Raw genomic sequence first — 20,580 nt, forward strand, 5'->3', positions numbered from 1 at the left:
TTGCAGCCTGTTAACTCACTTGCGACCCTGTTATGCTCGAAATGAGTTAACAGAGATAGGGGAGTTTTGTTTATTTCGAGAGTCTCCAAATGCAGCAAAAACAAGTTGGATTCATTTATCCATTTTTCTCGGAAACTTTCCTCAATTTTCAAAAGAAACTGTCTTAACATACTTCAGGAAGTCCCCCTAAAATTCTGGAATTAAATCGTCGTTATGCCGTGTTCGTGGAGTCTAGTTTTAAGCGGATAAAATCGACGTATTTGTTTGCTACATTTTGAATGGAGAAAATCATGGTTGGTCCATAAAAAAGAAATTTTCTCAAAAACAGTGCTAAAATTTTTAATCAAACTCGGTGGGGATTTTTATGAATAATTGGGAATAATCCGGCGTTCAATATTAATTGAGCCGTGTTTTTAAAGGGGAGCTATACGAAAACATAAAAAAAAACTTTATATTTATTTATTTGTTTCAAATAAAGTCAAAGTTAATAAATAGCTGCAAAAATTTAAAATTAAAAATGTAAAAGCGTTAACAGTGGGTTAACAGAGGACCGTCACTAACACAGTTTTAACAGTGTCGCTAACTTGACGGACATGTTTTTGCAATCGAAATAAAACAATTTGATTTTGAATGAATAAAAAAAGTGAAAAGTGCTTACAAAGTTTAATAATAATTATAGAAGCAATTGCTGGCACAAATTAAACAAGAAATGCCCATTCTAATGCTCCCACCAAAAAGGGTGTATTGATTTTACCATAAAAACCATTCGCGATAGAAATCCCATTTGGGATAGAAAAAAAAAACGTTGAAATAGTCGCAACCGGTCGGATCGGATTACTATATAATTCACACAGCTGCCAAAAGTACACAAAACAAGTCGTTGCGTCGAGACGACTGGCTGGATTATTGATTGTTCGCCAACCGCCGACAACAAACAAAGTGAAACGCAGCTTCGCAGTTAAGCGCGGCTCATCCCGAAAGCGCATACAAAAATTTTTGAATTAATTTAAGTTTCATCTTGCAGATCGAATGCAATTAAACGGTAAGGCTATGCCAGTTCCACGTGAAAGCACCTTAAGTGTTTGATTGTTTATGTGTGTGTGTGTGTGGTGTCTGTGTATCGAACGATAAATAAAAGAAATTGGCTATCAAATGAAAAGACGACTATAAACTACTCTATTTTTTATAGCATATTAAGATGGGGAGAGTATGATTTATGTCGCCAATAAAAAATTGTTTTATGTTTCAGTTGTCTTCCTAAATTAAAGTTCAAAAGCTACCTCTAAAAATATATACATTGTGATAAAATTACGTTTTTATTTTTATGTTATCACAATTTACTCATAAAAAAACCAATTGTGTAAGCCTTATATACCCGGTGAAGTAATTGAAATGTTGCCTAAATATAGAAAGTGGGTCTCTCTGCTTAACAATAAGTCGGTATGTATGTATGTATGTACATATTGCAGTTTGTTGAGGATTTAGCTTGAGTTAAGTAAAAAAACAAAAAAGAAAACAAAGTGTTTTTTTAGTTGTCACACATGTCAATGCAATTTAGTTAGAAAAAAAAAACAAATGTAGCTACTTAAAGCACAACTTCTCCACAGCAGCGACATTGACGAACCTCGATTCCCGGGGGTTATATATACTATATATGTATAACCTAATCCCTTCCGTAAATCATGCGTTGAAAATTTGTTTTATGAGAAGTGCAGCAACTGTTTTTTGCATTCCCTTTCTAAAAATGAGGTATATTACATTTGTTAACCACCCATAGAAAAGTTTTCAACCCATTTTAAGGCTGAGTCAAGTTAAGAGTATGAGCCACTTTACTAAACGATTTCAAGAACAAATTTGCATTTCTTAATAATGCATAAATGTTCCTAGGAATATCAGGTGTTTGCCCTGGCTTTATCATGTGTATACATCCTATATGTATATCTATGTATATATACTCTTTGTGTGCGTGTGTGTGTGTGTAGCCTCTATTTGTTTAGGTTAAGAAACACTGCGCCTAGCAATTGGTTTCCCAGTTAATTTAACTGCTTGAGCAATTTTGTTGGGTGCAACTCGGTTTTTTATACTTCTAAATGTGTTTGTAGCTGTTGTTAGTGTTCCGGGTAACCGGCACTACTACTGTCGGTGCTCACCTGATGAGTGACGTTGATAACAAGCCAATGCCGCCAACGCCATCTGCGCCGCTTGTTGATAGCCAACGACGGCGACGACGACGTCCAGCACCACCACACGCACTTGGAAGTGAAAGCGTGTCTGATAAGTGACACATCGATTGCGTAAAATATTACTATAAAATATACCTAAATAAGTTACCAACTTGGATTAAACGTTTCCTAATTTTATAATTCTTTCCTATTCTATAGTTCATTGTTTTATAGTAAACAAATTTGCAATCCATATCTACAATACTCTTTAAAGAGGCGGAAGACCAATTATAATCAGATGATTTCAAAATCACTTTATTTTGGTTAATTTTTAATGATTTATTAAAGATTCTTGATTTAATATTTAAACTCAATATTCTTGAGTAATTACCGATCATAAGCTGTTGATCATTCATCATCAAAATCATTTTCTAGTAAAAAGAAAGATTATTGTCATAAAATATAACTATTTTTCGATAAACTTACTTAATTCTTATAAATTTTGGTAAAATTTAATATTTCAGTTTTAAGACAAATTTATGGTTTTTGGTACTTATGTAAAAGGAAATGTTGTGTGAGTTAGGACCATGAGGATCCCTTGGATTATTTTAACGATAGTTATCAGGTTTAGTTAAAGTTACAGAGTATAGGACATTCGATATGTTAAAAGTTTTTTTATAATAACTTGATCGGTTATTTTCTTCACGCACTCACCTCTTTAATGCTTAGTAGAACAGTGAGTGTGAGTCTCTTTTGGCGTCGTTCACTAACTGATTAGAGACCGTTTGGCTTAGAAACGACTAAATAAATGATAATACCTTCCTAACAACAACAGTAAGAAGATATCTGGGGCAAATGTGTGTGTTTTTGTGTACGCCTATTTGAGTTGATGTCTGTCAAGTGAGTGGTTTGAATGCCTTTTGACAAGCGGATTTGAGAGAGACGCGGACCCGAGACCAGACCAAAACCTTTCCTTCTTCCACTCGACAGCACACACGGACTTTTGTCAATGTGCGTCCAAGAGTGCACAGACATAGTTTTCAATCAGTTAAACTAAAAGGCACTTAAGTTTTGTTTCCCTCTTTATATATTGCAGATTGAGCTAAAACTATTACGGAATAATAATTTTCAGTATGAAGTCATCTAGAGTTAATGAATCACCACCCGCCTCCAATTTAAAGACATCCACGACGGCCGGAGAATATATGCTGAATTTCGAGAATGTCATAGAAACTGGCAAAGAAGCCTCCATGACCAGGGAATATAATCCGCAAGTGGCCTACGAATTCGAACGATATCTAAATCCTCAAAAGCTTAAGCAACATGTGCTCAAAAGTGAGAAACTTCATGCGATCTTGGAGCACTATGCGAGGGAGACAAAACAACCCCTGAAACAATTGGAACAGCAGGCTAAACAGATTATCGATGAGATCGGTTTGGATCGGAATATGGCCATAATACGTTGGTGTGGCATTGCCATAACGGCCATTGGCAAAAGGATTTGTGATGGCTTTTATGTGAATTCGGCCAGCATGGCCAATGTACGCAAAGATATGGGTCGTTGTCCAGTTTTATATCTACCCAGTCATCGTAGCTATATGGATTTTATACTGATGTCATATATATGTTATTATTATGATATCGAAATACCGGGTATAGCAGCTGGCATGGGTAAGTGAGTCATTTAGCCAAAAATTTCAAGCGTTATTATTAACCTTATGACTTACGACTAATGCATTTTAAGTTCAAAGCTTATAAACTAATTACACATGCATTAATCATATTATTTTCTTAATTTTTAGATTTCCACTCAATGTTTGGCATGGGAACTATGCTAAGGAAAACGGGAGCATTTTTCATGCGGCGCAGTTTCTCAAATGATGAGCTCTATTGGGATATATTTCGGGAGTATATGTACGCTCTGGTTGCCAGCTATCACATTGGAGTGGAATTCTTTATCGAGGGTACAAGGTCAAGAAATTTCAAGGCTTTAGTACCAAAAGTTGGCCTCCTTTCGATGGCCCTGTTGCCCTACTTTACGGGCGAAGTGCCCGATGTTACTATAGTGCCGGTTAGTGTGGCCTATGAAAGGGTTCTGGAAGAGCAACTCTTTGTCTACGAACTGCTGGGTGTGCCCAAACCTAAAGAATCGACAAAAGGATTTTTCAAAGCGCTAAAAATCATCGATGAACGTTTTGGTAAAATGTTTTTGGATTTTGGTGAACCGATTTCGGTGCGTGAATTCTTTGGACATACTTCCGGGCAACGGATGCAACGTGCCGGTGTGGGTGGACATCTGCAGAAACTGAATCGTCAGGAGATTGAGCTGGTTAAGCAATTGGCTAATGAGGTTATCTATCAACAGCAAAGACGCATTGTGATCAATACGTTCAATTTATTGAGCCTCTACTATGCCAGTCAATTGTATGCTCAGCGTACGGTGAATATTGATGAACTCTCGCGGGGATTGCTGCATCTAAAACGGATCTTCGAGCAACTGGGCTCTCATGTCAGCACGAATGCCAATAACATTAAGGCGGATATAATTGATGCAGTGGAAATACATTCGAATATAGTTAATTTTAATCGGGCACGCCTGCAATTTACACCCATGAAAGCCAAGCAATTGGCCGCCCAAATCGATGTGAAGCGTCTAAAGGCTCATGCTTTGAGTCCACAAACTATGGCGGTGGCCGTACCCATGTTAGCCCTTCAATTATATATTAATCCCTGCATGTTTTGGTTGGCCAGACCGGCATATCTATTGCTGGCTGGCCTGAAAGAGCAACAAAGACAAAAGTCAAATACTCCAGAGTCCCGAAGTGCCACCTTGGCGGCATTGCATACGCATGTAACCTCAATGGATACACTCTTCCAGCATGAGTTTATCATTGAGTCCAATCGTGAGGCAGTTGAATTTGAAACACATCTTCAGTTGTTAGTCAATGAGAATGTCTTACAACTGGAACCGAATGGTTCAATTAGTGTTAAGGATAACGAATGTTCCCGTGTCATATTGGCGGCCTTGGCTCCATTTTTGTGCCTGTATTATCAATTGGCTGTTACCTTGCGGCAGGTCGGTAATCATATATTCTTTAAAAACTTGTGTTATAGATATTTTAATGCCCTATATATTTGCAGCTCCCTCTTGATGTGGAGTTTAGCAATAAGGATTTGCTGGTACGTGTGCAACAGCATGTGGAGCGATTGCTGCAACAGCAGGATGGAGCTGCCTCTCATGTTCATCCCTATTGCTTGGCCCTGGACAATCTGAATATAGCCATTTATGCTCTTATTCAACGTGGCTATATACTTAAATCCCGGGAAACAGGCCAAATGCTTATACCCAGTGCCCAGAGTACGGGCAAATGTTTAAAAGAATTGGAATTACAGCTACTGGAATACTGTCAACTAATGCCATTTGCTCAGTACTCGATAGCGGCCAATCAGCAGGCCCAGTTTCATATAGCAAAATTATAACTGATGGCCACAAATGGCAAGCGATTGGGTATAGATGACTCATTCGCCGCCGTCGCCGCCGCCGCCCAAACAAATAATTGTCATCAGCATAGTCATAGCTTTAGTCGAATAAGTTCATTCATTGTTGGCTTGCTCAAGAATTGTCGAATCGTTTGCATTCTATTCGTTTTTGTAATTGTTGCTCCCATTTGGCAATTCCTTTGCTGGTTGATTTCATTCATCATTTATACATCATCATCCATTTAAAAGGATAAACGACGGTGGGAAAAACTTTTAGGAATCGGGTTTTAATAATCGGGGGAAATATTGGGAAACCGAAAGGTTGTGGTTATCGTTTTGGTGGTTTGCTCATTAATTTTTTTAGCGCATTATTTGTTTTTTATTTTTCGGTTCATTGCCATATCTAGAAATAGTCATTAACACCCAATAACAACACAAAAAATTGCCACCTTCAGTCGAATTTTAAATAAATTATTGGTAGGTCCCATCGAAATATGACTACTTATATAGTACATAAATATATATTCTATATAGAAATGTTCTTACAAAATAAAAAAAGAAAACAAACAGGAAAACTAAGCACAAAACACAGAAACAATAAGACATCACACAAAAACCTTAAACAGAATTTCCTATTAATTGTGGATATCTACTTTGGTTGATCTCACGATCTTGCCTTTATCATTCTGATTGATCATTCCCATATCTTAATTTAGACAAAATAAATTCAATTCTAATGCTAATTTGTGATCTAACCGTGCCAATATCAATTGTACTACAGTCATGCACAATTTAAAAACAATTATATTCCCAAAAGACCTTCAATAACTTGGACTAGAAATAGTAAAGATGTTGATTTAGCCAATTCTTTCAGATTTTACAGAGAGTGTTTCTTGAATTTCATAATATCGTATCGATATTTGCATTGATTCTTTAGTTTCTTTGAAGACCTTTTGAAAAAAACCTAGTCTGGAAATTAATCAATCCACTGTGGATAAAATAATTCATTAACACTTTTACTTGGATCTGATCGTCATTCCTAGTTAAAGTTTGCCGCACAAACCGACACAACACACACAAATGATAAACTGAGCTACAAAATGTGCAATATATACACGATACATACAAAACCAAAATACAATATATTTTTGTGTTCTTGTATAACATGTTTTTATATACAAAACGAAAAACCAATACAATAGTGAATTTTATATTTATATAGAAACTTAAACACCAATCCTAACACCTAACAGCAATAATAAAAGTATTTAATTCATTTACAATCAACAAAATTCCCGTTTAAATTGCTCCAAAGTACGTTGACTAATAACCACCTGCATTAGCAGACGTTGAGGATTCTCCAGATCGGCCTGGGTATCAATGACGGCGGCATTTTTATATAGCCAGGCCATCTCGGGTCCGCCGCTGGGCACGCGCATCTGAATCTTACGACGTCCGGTGACAGAGAGGATTTGCGCTTCAATATCAAGTAGAAGTGGATCAAGGCCAATTTGTGATCTTGCTGATATTCTATGGTGAGCCGTACTCTCCTCGGCATGGTCATCAGCATTTGGCACTAGATCACATTTGTTAAAGACATTAATAATGGGCGGCTGATGTTCACCGCCCACATTGAAGGCCAAGGAACGTAAAGTACTTTCCACATGATTGCGCTGAGCATTGTGGCAAGGATGCGATATATCCTGCACATGTATAATGATGTCCTGGTAAAGGAGATAGAAAATTAGAAGAGATTACAATACATTTACATGTATGGAACATACCGCCAGCATAGCATCTTCTAGAGTGGCCACAAAACACTCGAATAGACCCGTTGGCAAATCGGACATAAATCCAACTGTGTCCATGTATATGACCTGAAGATTACAAGGCAATTGGCCGGCATGAGCTGTCACATCCAAAGTGGCAAATAATTGATTACGCGGCTGCAGTGCATCACTTTCCGCTGTTAGGGCTTTAATCAAAGAGGTTTTTCCGGCATTTGTATAGCCCACAACGGATATAATGGGATAGTTTTGTTGCTTCCGTTTCTGGCGCAACAATTGGCGATGTCGACGCACCTGCTCCAGCTCGGCTCGAAGTTTGCGTTCTCGTGTTTTTAGAATCTCCTTCTGCAAATCGCTTAAGGCATAACCCTGTCGACGAATTTGACTTGCACTGGCATCTTTGGCCTGCGACCAAATATACGGCAATTCGGCCATGGCCACCTGGAGTCGGGCCTCAGCGCTTGTAGCATGTAGACGAAGGATTTGTATGACCACTGAATAGCGATCCATGACAGGTAGATGGAATTCCTCCTCCAGATAACGTTTCTGGGCAAATGACAGTGTGCCCTTGCTGACAAAAAGACAAGTGAGTGACATTTCCTGGCGAAGATCGGCTATAAGAGTTTTCAGTTCATCTATTTTGCCAGATCCGAATAGAGTTCGACGCTTCAAATTCTCCAGGGGTACCTTAAGAGCTTTAGCCACTTGCCAATTGGGCAGCGAACGTATAAGAGCTGTCGCCTCCGCCAACTGATCCTCTGGTTTAACATCTTGTGGTAGGTTACGTTTAGCTGACCATTTCACATACGGCTGAAGGATAAGAACCTGCTGAGAGGTCGCCACATTACGTGTTATACGCATGGCTCCACCAGCCACCTCATCATACGCTCTATCAACATTATAAAGAGAATTAGATAAGTCGATGGGTTAATTAATTTAAAACTTACCGATCATCTAGAAAACGCATATCAAACAATTCTCCGCTTGACCTAGAATCACCATTCTGCTCATCATTATCGTCATCACGTTTCCCTTGTTGCATTTGAGCCTCGAAATAGCTCTTTCGATTCCTAATCCCCTTGACTCCCTGATGTTGGGTATATTTGCTGCGTTGCTGGCTTGCTAAAGCCAAACTTAAAGTAGGTCTCCATTTTGCCAATTTTATAAAATTTCTTAATCCTGCCATGTTGATCTATACTAACTTAGAACTCTATATATACACTTCCCTTCTTAATATGTGTCCTCTTTAAGAACTGTATGTTTGTCCTCAAAGGCCATCCAAGCCGCTTGACAGGATTTGGTTCTCGTTGATGTCGTTTGATACGACACTCCAGTGGCTACCAGCGATGATAATAGTATATTGTATTTGACGGGATAGCGAATTTTGGTTTGCACTATCTTCTGTCCAAAATAAGTACCAGAAAAACCTGCATCCAAGCTTATTTAGTTTTATTATGCAATTTTTTTAAAGAAAAATTTACCCAAACAAAAAGCAGCCAAACCCGTAAACAGGGAACGGGTCATGCAATCCAAATAGGCATCAAAGCCAGGATGTTTGTCGCGCTGTTGATCCTTTAAGCGTTTTATATCATTCATAATAGTCGAAGTTTTGTTTTAAATATTTAGTTAAAGGATTTAATTAATTTGCCGGCACCAACCTGCAACTAGATCAGCTGTTTGCCAATGTGATTTTCAAGCGATGCCAAAGAAGAGTTTTTTGGAAATAGCTAAATCTGGCCATATATTTTTCAAAAATAATAAATTCAAACACTTAAGGAGACCTAAAGCTTCTCAAAAGTTTAATATTTTTATACTCAATCTAATTTCGGACAGATTTCTTATTTACTTCCCGAAATATTTACCCTAACTTCTTTTTTAGTGGTATGTCAGAATTCTAATATAACAGTCTGGCAACGCCAATCAACATTGGCTTTGGTTTGTTTTTATGGAAAACATTTTATAAAAATGGATATTGAGAAGATTTGTTTGACCTGTTTGAGTTTATCGGGTCCATTTCTATCAATCTACGATGGAGGCTCTGGCAGCGGTAATTGCTTAGCCGATATGTTAAGCGACTTCACCAAAACAAAGGTAAACAAATAATTCTCTAGCAAACACCAAACCTAATCTCGTCTTGAAACTCAAATTTTTAGCCCAAACGTCAGAATAATTTACCCGAAAAGGTTTGCCTTAGTTGCCTGAGCGAGATAAATCACTGCTATTCGTTTAAAATCAAATGCGAAAACTCAAGTCGAACTCTACGCCAACTGTTGCCCGATGCCTTGCCCGAAGAGCAAGACCAGGTGGCTCCAAAGCTACAAGTGGTCACCAAAGAGCAGGAAGTTCAGGCCACTGCAAGTCCCGTGAAAATGACTTCAATTGAAATCCAAACAGATGAGATTCCCGTGCTTGAAACTATTCATCAGGAGATCAAGATTAATACTAGCTCAGTGATTGAAGATCCGCGTGAGGATGATGAAGCAGATCAGGGTCAGGATTTCGAGTACGAGCTAGCCCAACATGACGCACCCAGCAACACGGAGAAGAATGATGGTCATATGAAATATGAAACCGTAGTGGATAAAATAGCAAATGAATATAATTTCTCTATATTTAACAACGCAAATGGAGAGACAGAGATTTCGCCAGCACCCCTACCACCGCCAAGTCCAATGCAGGTTACCACCCGTAAGAGTGCAGCCAAATTATTGAACCAACAAAAGGAGGACCAACAAGAGATGACCCAGCCAGCAATACCGCAAGAAACAACGGAGGAATTTCCGGTAGGTAACAAACAATGTATACGACTCACATACATATATTTAAATGCTTTCTTTGTAGGCTCCATCATCAAAGCGTTCAACCAGACGTCGTGCCGCGGAGAAACAAGAGGAGCAAGCTGAAGTTTCGCCATCAAAACGTTTGCGCAAATCGCTAAATACCACTACAGCGGCAACAGCAGGACCAACTGGAGGAGGGGTAACAGGAGCAGCAATGGCTGCAGCTGAATTAAAGTACCACTGCGATCGCTGCCAGGCTGGCTTTGCCTTGGAGAAGTCCTTGAGTATACATCGCCGACAAAATGGTTGTACGAATCGTAATTTCAAATGTCAAGATTGTGATAAGGTTTTCGTCTCGCAAGATCATCTGGTGGAGCATCAAGCAACTCATGGCACTTACAATTGCCAAGAGTGTGGCATGCGATGCGAATCGAAAGAGCAATTGGGCAGGCACATGGTGCAGGGGCACAAGCGGAACTTAAGGAATCAATGCTCAGTTTGTCAGAAGGGTAAATAATAGCTGAATGTACTCAACTTAAACGAATCAATCTATATCCATACCTTTGCAGTTTTCACCATGTTATCCACATTGCGGGATCATATGCGTATCCATACGGGCGAGAAGCCATTCGTGTGCAATATTTGTGGCAAGAGTTTCACTCAAAATGCCAACCTACGGCAGCACAAATTGCGTCACTCGGAAACAAAAAGTTTCAAGTGCGATCAATGCTCAAATTCATTTGTAACCAAAGCAGAATTAACCTCCCACATTCGTACCCACACGGGTGATAAGCCCTTTGAGTGCGATGTCTGCTTGGCCAAGTTCACCACCAGCTGCTCTTTGGCCAAACACAAACGTAAACACACTGGAGAAAGACCCTATGCATGTGAAATGTGTCCCATGCGTTTCACTGCCTTGAATGTCCTCAAAAATCATCGTCGCACTCACACGGGGGAACGTCCTTATGTCTGCATGTTCTGTCCAAAGAGTTTTACCCAACGTGGCGATTGTCAAATGCACCAAAGATCATGTGGCGATAAGTTGTATGTCTGTTCCCGTTGCAACGAGAGTTGCAAGACGATGGCCGAATATCGCAAACATTTGGCCAGTCACGATCAGGAACAGGAGCAGCAAGCACAGCCTGGCAAGCCAGTAGTCCATCATTTCACATTATTTAGCAACAAGGAAAATGGTAATGCTGGCCTCGAGGAAGTCACGGATGAAGAGGCAGACGACAATGATGATGAAGAGGAGGAGGAAGTTGACGAAGAGGCAGCTTTGTTGCTTTAAATTTGAGAGCAGGGAAATTGGTTGAAAATCATTTTATATTTTGTATATACTTGCCAGATCGGGGAATATTCTTGAGAGATTTAATCTAGGTAGTGCTTTTTTTGTAGAATTTTCCAATTAATATTCATTTTCTTTTCGTATCAAAATCTTTTTTATTGCATTGAGTTTTGTAACTTTTTCGAACATGTTTTATTTACAATTTTATACATTTATTTTTTGTCTTTAATTTCATCCAACATAAATCTATATTTTCAAGTTAAAACTGTAAGTTTCGAAGTATACTGTGCAAAAGAAAAGGTAAAGCAGGCCCTAAAGCAATATACAGTTCAGATACATATACATATATATAATCCCCGTAACTCCTAAAGGTAACGGTGAACTTTAATAACTATAGTCAGATTGCTCAATATATATATAGATAGCTAGTATCGAAATGCGATACAGTTTGTTATATCACACTTCTTTTTCATATAAATCATACATAGTTACCAAATAGTATATCAGATGTCTATAATATATTTTGCAACTCCCACACATACAGATATAAGTAGAATGATCGATCTAGTAGGTATATATATTATATTTGCAATTTAAAACAAACCCCGATTTTCCTCTAACTTGGACTCGTGTTTCTTTCTGTAGGTGTTGTTTTCCCTGTGGGAATTATTTTTAAATTAAGGATAAAAATGTTTAATTTTAAGTTTTTTTAGCTTTTAACTTATACTAAAAAATAGTTGTACGAGTAATTTGTAGTTTACACAATGAAAAATATCTTATATTAAATTCACTTTGTTGTTGCTGTTGTTGTTCTAATAGAATTGTCCGAATTGCCCTGCAACAGCACCCACTGGGGGCTGCAAAGCTGAGGTAGATGCCACGGCCACATTTGTTTGAGTCATTGGCGTCGTGGAGGCGGCGGCACCGGCGGTGGCGGCTACTGCTGCTGATGATGGCGTTAACGGTGTGACAGGATTATTGATTGCTTCTGGAATCACTGGTAAAGTTAAAGGTGCACCCGTTGTGATCGGTGGATCACCATGAAACCAATTGACCAATTCATGATGCGAGCTTTGAACACATTTCCTTTGATCGGCTATTAAATTCTCGGAATATTTCACATGATTCGCATAGGCTTCTTTTTCATGCTGCGCATCCTTGGACATACGATGCAGATCCTTCAATATTGCCGAGCCCCAAAGTTGGACATGTATATCGGGTATTTTACTGGCCAATTGCATAGCTGGAGTTACCATATTCATGCTCTCCTTGGAGTTGCCTATGCTAAGAAAGACATGCGATAGTAAGACCAAAGAGCAACTCGTTAAACGATTTAAATCCTCTGCGTTGGCCATTTTAAGAGTTTCACGCAGGAAGCGTCTGCAACAAAAAACAACAAAAAAGGATAAGTTAAACATTGCGATAAGTCAAAGAGAGGGAGAGGATCACTCACTTGGCTTCGTGAAAGCTGTTTTTATGAAATGCATGAAGACCCTGGACATAATAGAAGCCACCCATAAGGGCTTGACTGCTGTAGGTGTGGGTATTCTCCGTGGAGACAGCATCCAAAATTTGCTTCAAATCCGTCTCGCGCTTGGTACGCAAATAGATAATGGCCAAATTAAGATTTGCAAAGAGTTTCAAATCTCTTTCGGTGGTCTCGCTGACGCATACAAGGAACTGTCGCTCGGCATGATCAAAGAAACTGGTGGACATGGCATACAAACCAATGAGGCAATGCAATTGGGCCGAATGCCTTTTCAGAAGACTCCTGCGCTGCGGCGCCGCGAGGCAGACATCGCGTGCTGCGGCTATTTCACGAATTGCCAACTCCCGATTACCCATGACCATGCGACACATTACTATATGCTCGAGCAGTATTACCTTGAAGACCGACAATATGGGCTTGTCCTCTTGTAGCTTTAGTTTTTCAATTTGTGTCAATGCTTTCTCTGTATACTTTTGCGCCTTATCCATATAGCCAGCCATCATGGAATGGGAAACTGTCACCAGATAGACTAATACATATAATTGCTCTTTCGGTAGCCATACAAACATTTCCAATTGATTTGAACCAAAGATCGTATCATCTGATGGCCAATTTGGTGCCATTATCGTTTGTATGGACATTTGTAATTGCTTTAGGCTTGGCTTCACTGTCTTCACTTGGCCCAGGGCCAAATAATAGCAAACTTGTAGGACCAAAAAGAATACCTTAAGATATTCCTTTTGATGTGGATTGGGTATATTATTATCAATAATCTGTCCAGCCGAATTGAGTAGGGCCAAAACATCATTGGTTTTCCGTTCAATCATTAGGATCATTGCGCGTGATAGTAGGAATAATACCTTTAAATATGTTGCTCCGGCCTCTTCGGCTGAGTCTGCGCCCACAGCCAGCAGTTCGGAGGCAGATGAGTATTCTCGATCGCTTGCATGTATCTGGGACAATTGCAGCAATAGTTTGCAATGCCAATAGACATTGTTCTGTGATAATTCCACTGCTCGTCGAAGCATGGCCTTGGCTGCATTTGAACTTGGCTCTGTCTGCAGATGTAACTGGGCCAACAACGATGCCGTATCGAATTTCACATCATCAAAATTCATTAAAGATTCCGAAATATTCCATGCCTTCTCCAAATGCTGTCGAGCCATATCAATGTTTCGGGTGTAGGCCATCAGAATTTGTCCCATTTGCAAATGGGTACGTGCCTCCACTTTTGATGGCGGCGTAAACGTAAAAAGCGCCTAAAAATAAACGTTTATATTGTAGTAGAATTTCTGTTTAGATTCCATTTCGTGCTTACCTGCAGGCATTGAATGCATTTCTTGATATTCGGGGGTTGGGAGGTACGGAAATACTCCGCCAGACCCAACAGTGATATATAGCAGGCATCTTGGCTAGCTGCGGGATTTGCACTGCTTGGCCCGCTCATTTTTGCAACTTTCTTTTACAATAATAAATATCCAATAAGAGGTTTTGTTTTTTGTTACAATCGCTATTTAAGTTAGCAATTTCGTCATCTGTAAGCCTGAACGACGCAGGCAAGTTCCAAGGTCATGTATTAGCTGACTCTGATGATGATGGCCATAATGGCAAAAAAAAAAAGAAATGGTCCAGAGTCGGCGTGGTCCTCTGCAATTCTTTACGCGATTACCGCTCAATTACACCTTACTTTGGCCAGTTGAATCAATTTCCCCAATATCTTGTGAGTGGGTTTAACATCAAAATGGAGTAAAATATTATTTACTTAATCTGCAGTTAACTTCAAAAGGAAAACAAAACAAGAATAAAAATTAGCGCAGAATAGAGCTGGCAAACTATCGATGGCACTATCGAGGTATCGAATATTTACATTTCTGCGCCACCATCGATATTTTTTATCCACTATCGATAGTGAACAAATACAACGCGATGGGGTTTTTCACATATGTATAGATGGCGGCATCTGCAATGTGGGAGATGAAAATACAATGGCCAAGAAACCACGCATTGCCAAATCTAAAGTTTGGCAATTCTTTAAAAGAATTATTGATGGTAAGTGTCATTCATGTGGTAAGCTTTATAGGACAAGTGGAAATACCTCCAATTTGTTTGACCACCTTAATCATATACACCCAACACTGCGAATAAATGAATTTCCAACAACGGTTAACAAAATCGATAGATACGTAGGCGCGTTTTATGAATCTTCAAACAAGCGTAAAAAGAAGCTTGATGTGGCGTTTATGGAGTATATTTTAACAGATATGCGACCATTATCCTTTGATGAAGATGAAAAATTCATTAATTTTATAAAGCTCCTAGACCCACGACATACTTATATCAACGAATTTTTTTTTTTTTTTTTTTGTTCATATTGTTTATTTATTTGCGATCTATCCTAAGGGGACAATAAGCAAATGTAAGGAATGGTATAAATAACATGTCAGTGTACAGCAAAGTTAGGTTGTTTGGCAGATAGTTAAATAAAACACAATGTCAGGAATACAATTTGAGTGTTAAAGCAGGTATATTAGATTAGAAAAGTTATTTCAGGGAATATGACGAAGCTGCATCGGGCCAACCGCGTAGATTCACCAGTCCGGCATTGGTCTGAAGGGGAGGTCAAGAGGATGGCATCTTTTAAGACGCCTGGACTGCGTGCTGTTGTCCAGCAGATTGAGAGCCAGTGTGTTCTCGTGGGTTTCCAGTCTGGAGCAGTATCGTGTGCCGTATCTTTGAATTTAGCTCTTGATAGATGGGATGTTGAGGTCTCTATGAATGATAGAATTGCGCACGAAGGGGGGCGCTTCGACAATATTGCGGAGTAGCTTGCTTTGGAATCGTTGGAGGATTTCAACATTTGAGTCGGACGCCGTGCCCCAGTGTTGAATGCCATAGGTCCATACAGGTTTTAGTATGGCCTTGTATAGTAGCAACTTGTTGAATGTGCTGAGCTGGGATCTCCTGCCGAGTAGCCACTGCATCTTGGACAGCTTCAGATTTAGATGCTTCCTTTTAGTTTTGAGATGGGCTTTCCAGTTCAAACGCCGGTCTAGGATGAGGCCTAGGTATTTGACACAATCCACTCTCGGAAGACACGTGCCATGGAGGCTGACTGGGGGGCAATTGAGTCTTCGAGTGGCGAATGTGATGTGCTGTGACTTGTCCGCATTCACACAGATGTTCCATCTGATCAACCATGGTTCCAGAAGGTTGAATTGTTCCTGGATGAGACTCGAGGCTGCCGATGGTTCTGAAGCAGAGGCGAGAAACGCAGTATCGTCTGCATATGTGGCGATTAGAAGCTGATCGTCTTGTAGCACTGGCATATCTGCGGTGTACAGAGTGTACAAGATAGGACCCAGCACACTGCCCTGTGGAACGCCCGCATTGACGCGCCTGATTTCGGACATGGAGCTTTCATATCTGACGTAGAAGCGTCTGTCTTCGAGGTACGACTTCAGAACCATTAAATGGGGAGCAGGTAGCAACATCTTCAGCTTGTGCAGAAGCCCGTCGTGCCAGACACGGTCGAATGCTTGCTTGATGTCCAAGAAGGCAGCGGATGTGTAGAGCTTGTCTTCGAAGGAGCCGAGAACCTTCCCAACAATACGGTGGCATTGTTCTGGGGTGCCGTGATGTCGTCGGAAGCCAAATTGGTGTTCAGTGACCAAGTTACCTTCGTCCAGTAGTGGCAACACTCTGGCCAAAAGTATTCTTTCGAATACCTTGGAGAGTATTGCCAGCAGACTAATTGGACGGTAGGAGGCGAGATCATGCTCCGGTTTTCCTGGTTTCGGAATCATTATAATCTCTGCGCACTTCCATTGGGTGGGAAAGTGGCAGAGATCAAAGATCCTGTTGAATAAGTTGGCAAGGCGCTGAATCACTGACGAAGGCAAGCACTTGATGGTGATTGCGTCGATGCCATCGTAGCCTGGGCTTTTCTCCATCAACGAATGCTTTAAAAACTATGCAATTATTATGCATTTGTATTACTAGTTACTTGACTGTAACTTGCACAATATAGTACGTTATTTTTACCAAAGTACATAAATTTTTTTTTTAACGTTTGTAAGATTCCAATTATTTAAAGTCTGTTAAATACTCATGTATATACCGAAACCGGTATTGTAGTATCGATTGTTAGTAATAAGTATCGACTGTTAGTAATAAGTATCGATTGTTAGTGATAAGTATCGATTGTGAGTAATAAGTATCGATGGTTAGCGATAAGTCTTCGATAGGTTGAGAGACGGCGTCTCTCTTCTCTTCCGGCGACGAAACGAACAAGTTGTCTCTGCGCAGACGACCAGAATCAAATCGGAAAAATACTAATCCATCCTTCTAATTATTATTTAAAATATAGCTATTTACAACTCAGAAGTGGGATGACCACCCGAAAAGATAAATATTTCGGGACACGGCAGGCCACACGTTCCACATCGAGAACGGCCGCCTCCACGCCCACCGCTGCTGGTGCACCCACTGCTGTGACTCCCGCTGCAGTACCGAGAGCCGCTGTGCCAACTGCCGACATACTCGCCCCTGCCGGGCCCGCCGCTGCTGGGCCAACTGCGGACATACTTGCCCCTGCCGGGCCCGCCGCTGCTGGGCCAACTGCGGACATACTTGCCCCTGCCGGGCACGCTGCTGCCGTACTCGCCCAGGTTGGGCCAACCGTTGACATGCTCGCCCCCGCCGGGCCAACTGCTGCTATACGAGCCCCTGCCGGGCCAACGGCTGACATATTCGCCCCTGCCGGGCCAACGACTGACACATTCGCCCCTGCCGGGCCAACCGCTGACATGCTCGCCCCCGCCGGGCCAACTGCTGCTATACGAGCCCCTGCTGGGCTAACTGATGCCACATTCGCCCCTGCCGGGCCAACTGCTGCTGCATCCGCCCCTGCTGGGCCAACCGCTGCTGCATCCGCCCCTGCCGGGCCCTCCGCTGCCACACTCGCCCCTGCCGGGCCCGCCGCTGCTGCATCCGCCCCTGCTGGGCCAACCGCTGCTGCATCCGCCCCTGCTGGGCCAACCGCTGCTGCATCCGCCCCTGCTGGGCCCTCCGCTGCTGCATACGCCCCTGCTGGGCCCGCCGCTGCTGCATACGCCCCTGCTGGGCCCGCCGCTGCTGCATCCGCCCCTGCTGGGCCCGCCGCTGCTGCATCCGCCCCTGCTGGGCCCGCCGCTGCTGCATCCGCCCCTGCCGGGCCCTCCGCTGCTGCATACGCCCCTGCTGGGCCCGCCGCTGCTGCATCCGCCCCTGCCGGGCCCTCCGCTGCTGCATACGCCCCTGCTGGGCCCGCCGCTGCTGCATACGCCCCTGCTGGGCCCGCCGCTGCTGCATCCGCCCCTGCTGGGCCCGCCGCTGCTGCATCCGCCCCTGCTGGGCCCGCCGCCGCTGCATCCGCACCTGCCGGGCCCGCCGCTGCTGCATCCGCCCCTGCCGGGCCCTCCGCTGTCACCCTCGCCCCTGCTGGCCCAACTGCCGTCATACTCGCCCCTGCTGCACCCGCCGCTGCTGTGCCCGCCGCTGCTGTGCCCGCCGCTTACAAGCCACCTCTGCAGACTGTCGCTGCTGCCGCCTCTGCACCCGCTGCCACTGCTGTACCCGCTGCCACTGTCGTACCCACCACCGCTGCACCCGCTGCCATCGCTGTACCCGCCGCCGCATCCATTACGGTACCTGCCGCCGCTGCCACATCCACTGTACCTGCGGATGCTGTGCCCGCCGACTATATGTCTGCCATGCGGGTTGCGGCCTTGCTCGCCGCCCCCGTCACCGGTCTCGACGCGGAGCCATGGGAAGAGATGCCCGCTCTAGTACCTCTAGTACCCCCCGTACCGACTTCCGCGGCCGCCATCACACCGGCCACTTCCGCCTCCCGCAGCCTGGATGAGCAACTGGCGACGCTGCAGAAACAACATGAGTTGCTACAGCTGCAGCATCAGATCCTCAAGCTGCAGCAAGGGATTGACGAATTCCAAGCACCGAGGCAGCAAGTCAGTGACGTGAGTGTCATTGAGAGCATGGTGGCTCGATTTTCAGCGGATAACGCATATGACGTGAAGAAATGGCTGAATGACCTGGAAGACGCATTTGGAATTCTGCAGTTGAACGACCGCCTACGTTTGATCGCATGCCGTCGCATGCTGGAAGGTACGGCGGCGGTGCTGCTGCGCACGGTATCGGTGCACAGCTACGAAGAATTAAAAGCAATCCTCTTGCGAGAATTTGGACGCTCGTGTAGCGTCGAGGAAGTGTACCAACCTCTGCGGGGCCGGCGCATCAAGGCAGGCGAGGGATGTTTGAGATTCGCAATCGAGATGCAGGAGATTGCCATGAATGCTCCGATACCGGAGAACGAGCTGGTCGACCTGATAATTGATGGATTGCGGGACAATTCTACTCGAGTCGGCATGCTGTACTCAGCCCGGACGGTGGCCGAACTGAAGCCCTTACTGGAACGTTACGAACGCCTCCGTATGCAGGCCGCTGCCTCCCGACAGAGCAACAGCGTGAAGGCGCAGTCAACAACAACTGCCGTGGCGCCTGGAAACAAATCGTCGGGCACCGCTACGAGTGAGACCAGATGTTTCAACTGCTCAGGATGGGGGCATTACAAGAGTCAATGCCCGAAGCCAATAAGACCGCCGAATTCGTGTTTCAAGTGTGGCATAGTGGGCCACATCTACAAGAACTGCCCGTCTCGAATTGGGAATGCCACCAACATCACTGCCGCCGCCGCTGATGAAGCGGGAGATCGACTAGACCATTTACAACTGGTGAGTGTTGCTTTTGTTTGTGATGAAGTGCAAGATAGGAAATTTATAGATATGTTTTCTCTCCTTGATTCGGGCAGCCCAAAGAGCCTTTATCCGTGAATCTGAAGTCCCCTCCAACTGCCGTCTTAGCCCCCGTACTTTGAACTGCCGTGGCCTAGGAAATAGCCAACTTCTGTCCTTAGGCCAAGTTCAGTGTAGGGTTCGCCTCCGCAACACACAGATAATACATACGTTTGAAGTCCTGACGAACCAAGCAACTGAACTGCCGATGATTATAGGTAGAGATCTTCTGTATAAAATTAATATTAGACTATGTAAACTGAAAGAACTGAAATATGAAAAAGAATCGGTGATACTCATGAATAAACAGACTGAATGTATAAATCCAAAACTTACTGGTGTTCTGAAGTCCTTTGACATATTTAGGGAAGAGAGAGTGATACTGCCGTATGATAGGAATGAGATTGCATCTGCCGAATTGTTGTCTGATTCTCCCCTTTTGAAAACTTCTGCTGTACCTTCGGAAACATTAAACGATGCACTTAGGGCGATAAATTCCATTGAGCTCCCTGCTGTCAGTGAATTAGACTTTGATATAGAGCCCGCGTTACGGGAAGAGCAAACCGCAGCCCTTAAGTCTATTATTTCCGCTTCGTATGTACAAGTTGATCCAGATTTAATCAAGCCCATGAACTATGAGATGAAAATAGAATTGACTAGCCAAACTCCGATTTTCTGCCGCCCCCGCCGTCTGTCGCACCACGAACGCATCGAGGTGCGTGAGATTTGTGACGATCTCTTGAAAG

At 42.8% G+C, this 20,580-nt stretch overlaps 5 protein-coding genes across 5 annotated transcripts; 2 read left to right on the forward strand and 3 right to left on the reverse strand.

Annotated features, from left to right (window-relative positions):
* Window positions 1-566: 566 nt before the first annotated feature.
* Window positions 567-6,934, forward strand: LOC6650388 (dihydroxyacetone phosphate acyltransferase). Its single transcript, XM_002073115.4, has 4 exons — window positions 567-1,042; window positions 3,259-3,833; window positions 3,965-5,238; window positions 5,304-6,934. Exons 2-4 carry the CDS (start codon window positions 3,296-3,298, stop codon window positions 5,640-5,642), a joined length of 2,151 nt encoding a protein of 716 aa, XP_002073151.3. The 5' UTR covers window positions 567-1,042; window positions 3,259-3,295; the 3' UTR covers window positions 5,643-6,934.
* On the reverse strand, window positions 6,837-8,615 carry LOC6650389 (putative GTP-binding protein 6). Its single transcript, XM_002073116.3, has 3 exons — window positions 8,377-8,615; window positions 7,427-8,318; window positions 6,837-7,366 (listed from the first exon to the last, which is right to left on the reverse strand). The coding sequence occupies exons 1-3, from the start codon at window positions 8,613-8,615 to the stop codon at window positions 6,926-6,928; spliced, it is 1,572 nt and encodes a 523-aa protein (XP_002073152.1). The 3' UTR covers window positions 6,837-6,925.
* Window positions 8,616-8,659: 44 nt separating this feature from the next.
* Window positions 8,660-9,122, reverse strand: LOC6650390 (transmembrane protein 141). Its single transcript, XM_002073117.3, has 2 exons — window positions 8,911-9,122; window positions 8,660-8,856 (listed from the first exon to the last, which is right to left on the reverse strand). The coding sequence occupies exons 1-2, from the start codon at window positions 9,023-9,025 to the stop codon at window positions 8,660-8,662; spliced, it is 312 nt and encodes a 103-aa protein (XP_002073153.1). The 5' UTR covers window positions 9,026-9,122.
* A 233-nt stretch (window positions 9,123-9,355) lies between these two features.
* Window positions 9,356-12,283, forward strand: LOC26530333 (zinc finger protein 26). The gene is made up of 4 exons (XM_023180838.2): window positions 9,356-9,520; window positions 9,583-10,212; window positions 10,271-10,718; window positions 10,779-12,283. Exons 1-4 carry the CDS (start codon window positions 9,395-9,397, stop codon window positions 11,498-11,500), a joined length of 1,926 nt encoding a protein of 641 aa, XP_023036606.1. The 5' UTR covers window positions 9,356-9,394; the 3' UTR covers window positions 11,501-12,283.
* Window positions 12,063-15,004, reverse strand: LOC6650393 (MAU2 chromatid cohesion factor homolog). Its single transcript, XM_002073120.4, has 3 exons — window positions 14,305-15,004; window positions 12,951-14,245; window positions 12,063-12,877 (listed from the first exon to the last, which is right to left on the reverse strand). Exons 1-3 carry the CDS (start codon window positions 14,431-14,433, stop codon window positions 12,310-12,312), a joined length of 1,992 nt encoding a protein of 663 aa, XP_002073156.2. The 5' UTR covers window positions 14,434-15,004; the 3' UTR covers window positions 12,063-12,309.
* Between the last annotated feature and the right edge of the window lie 5,576 nt (window positions 15,005-20,580).

This window comes from Drosophila willistoni, chromosome 3R (assembly GCF_018902025.1).
Source record: "Drosophila willistoni isolate 14030-0811.24 chromosome 3R, UCI_dwil_1.1, whole genome shotgun sequence".
In the NCBI taxonomy this organism is placed as follows: Eukaryota; Metazoa; Arthropoda; class Insecta; order Diptera; family Drosophilidae; genus Drosophila; species Drosophila willistoni.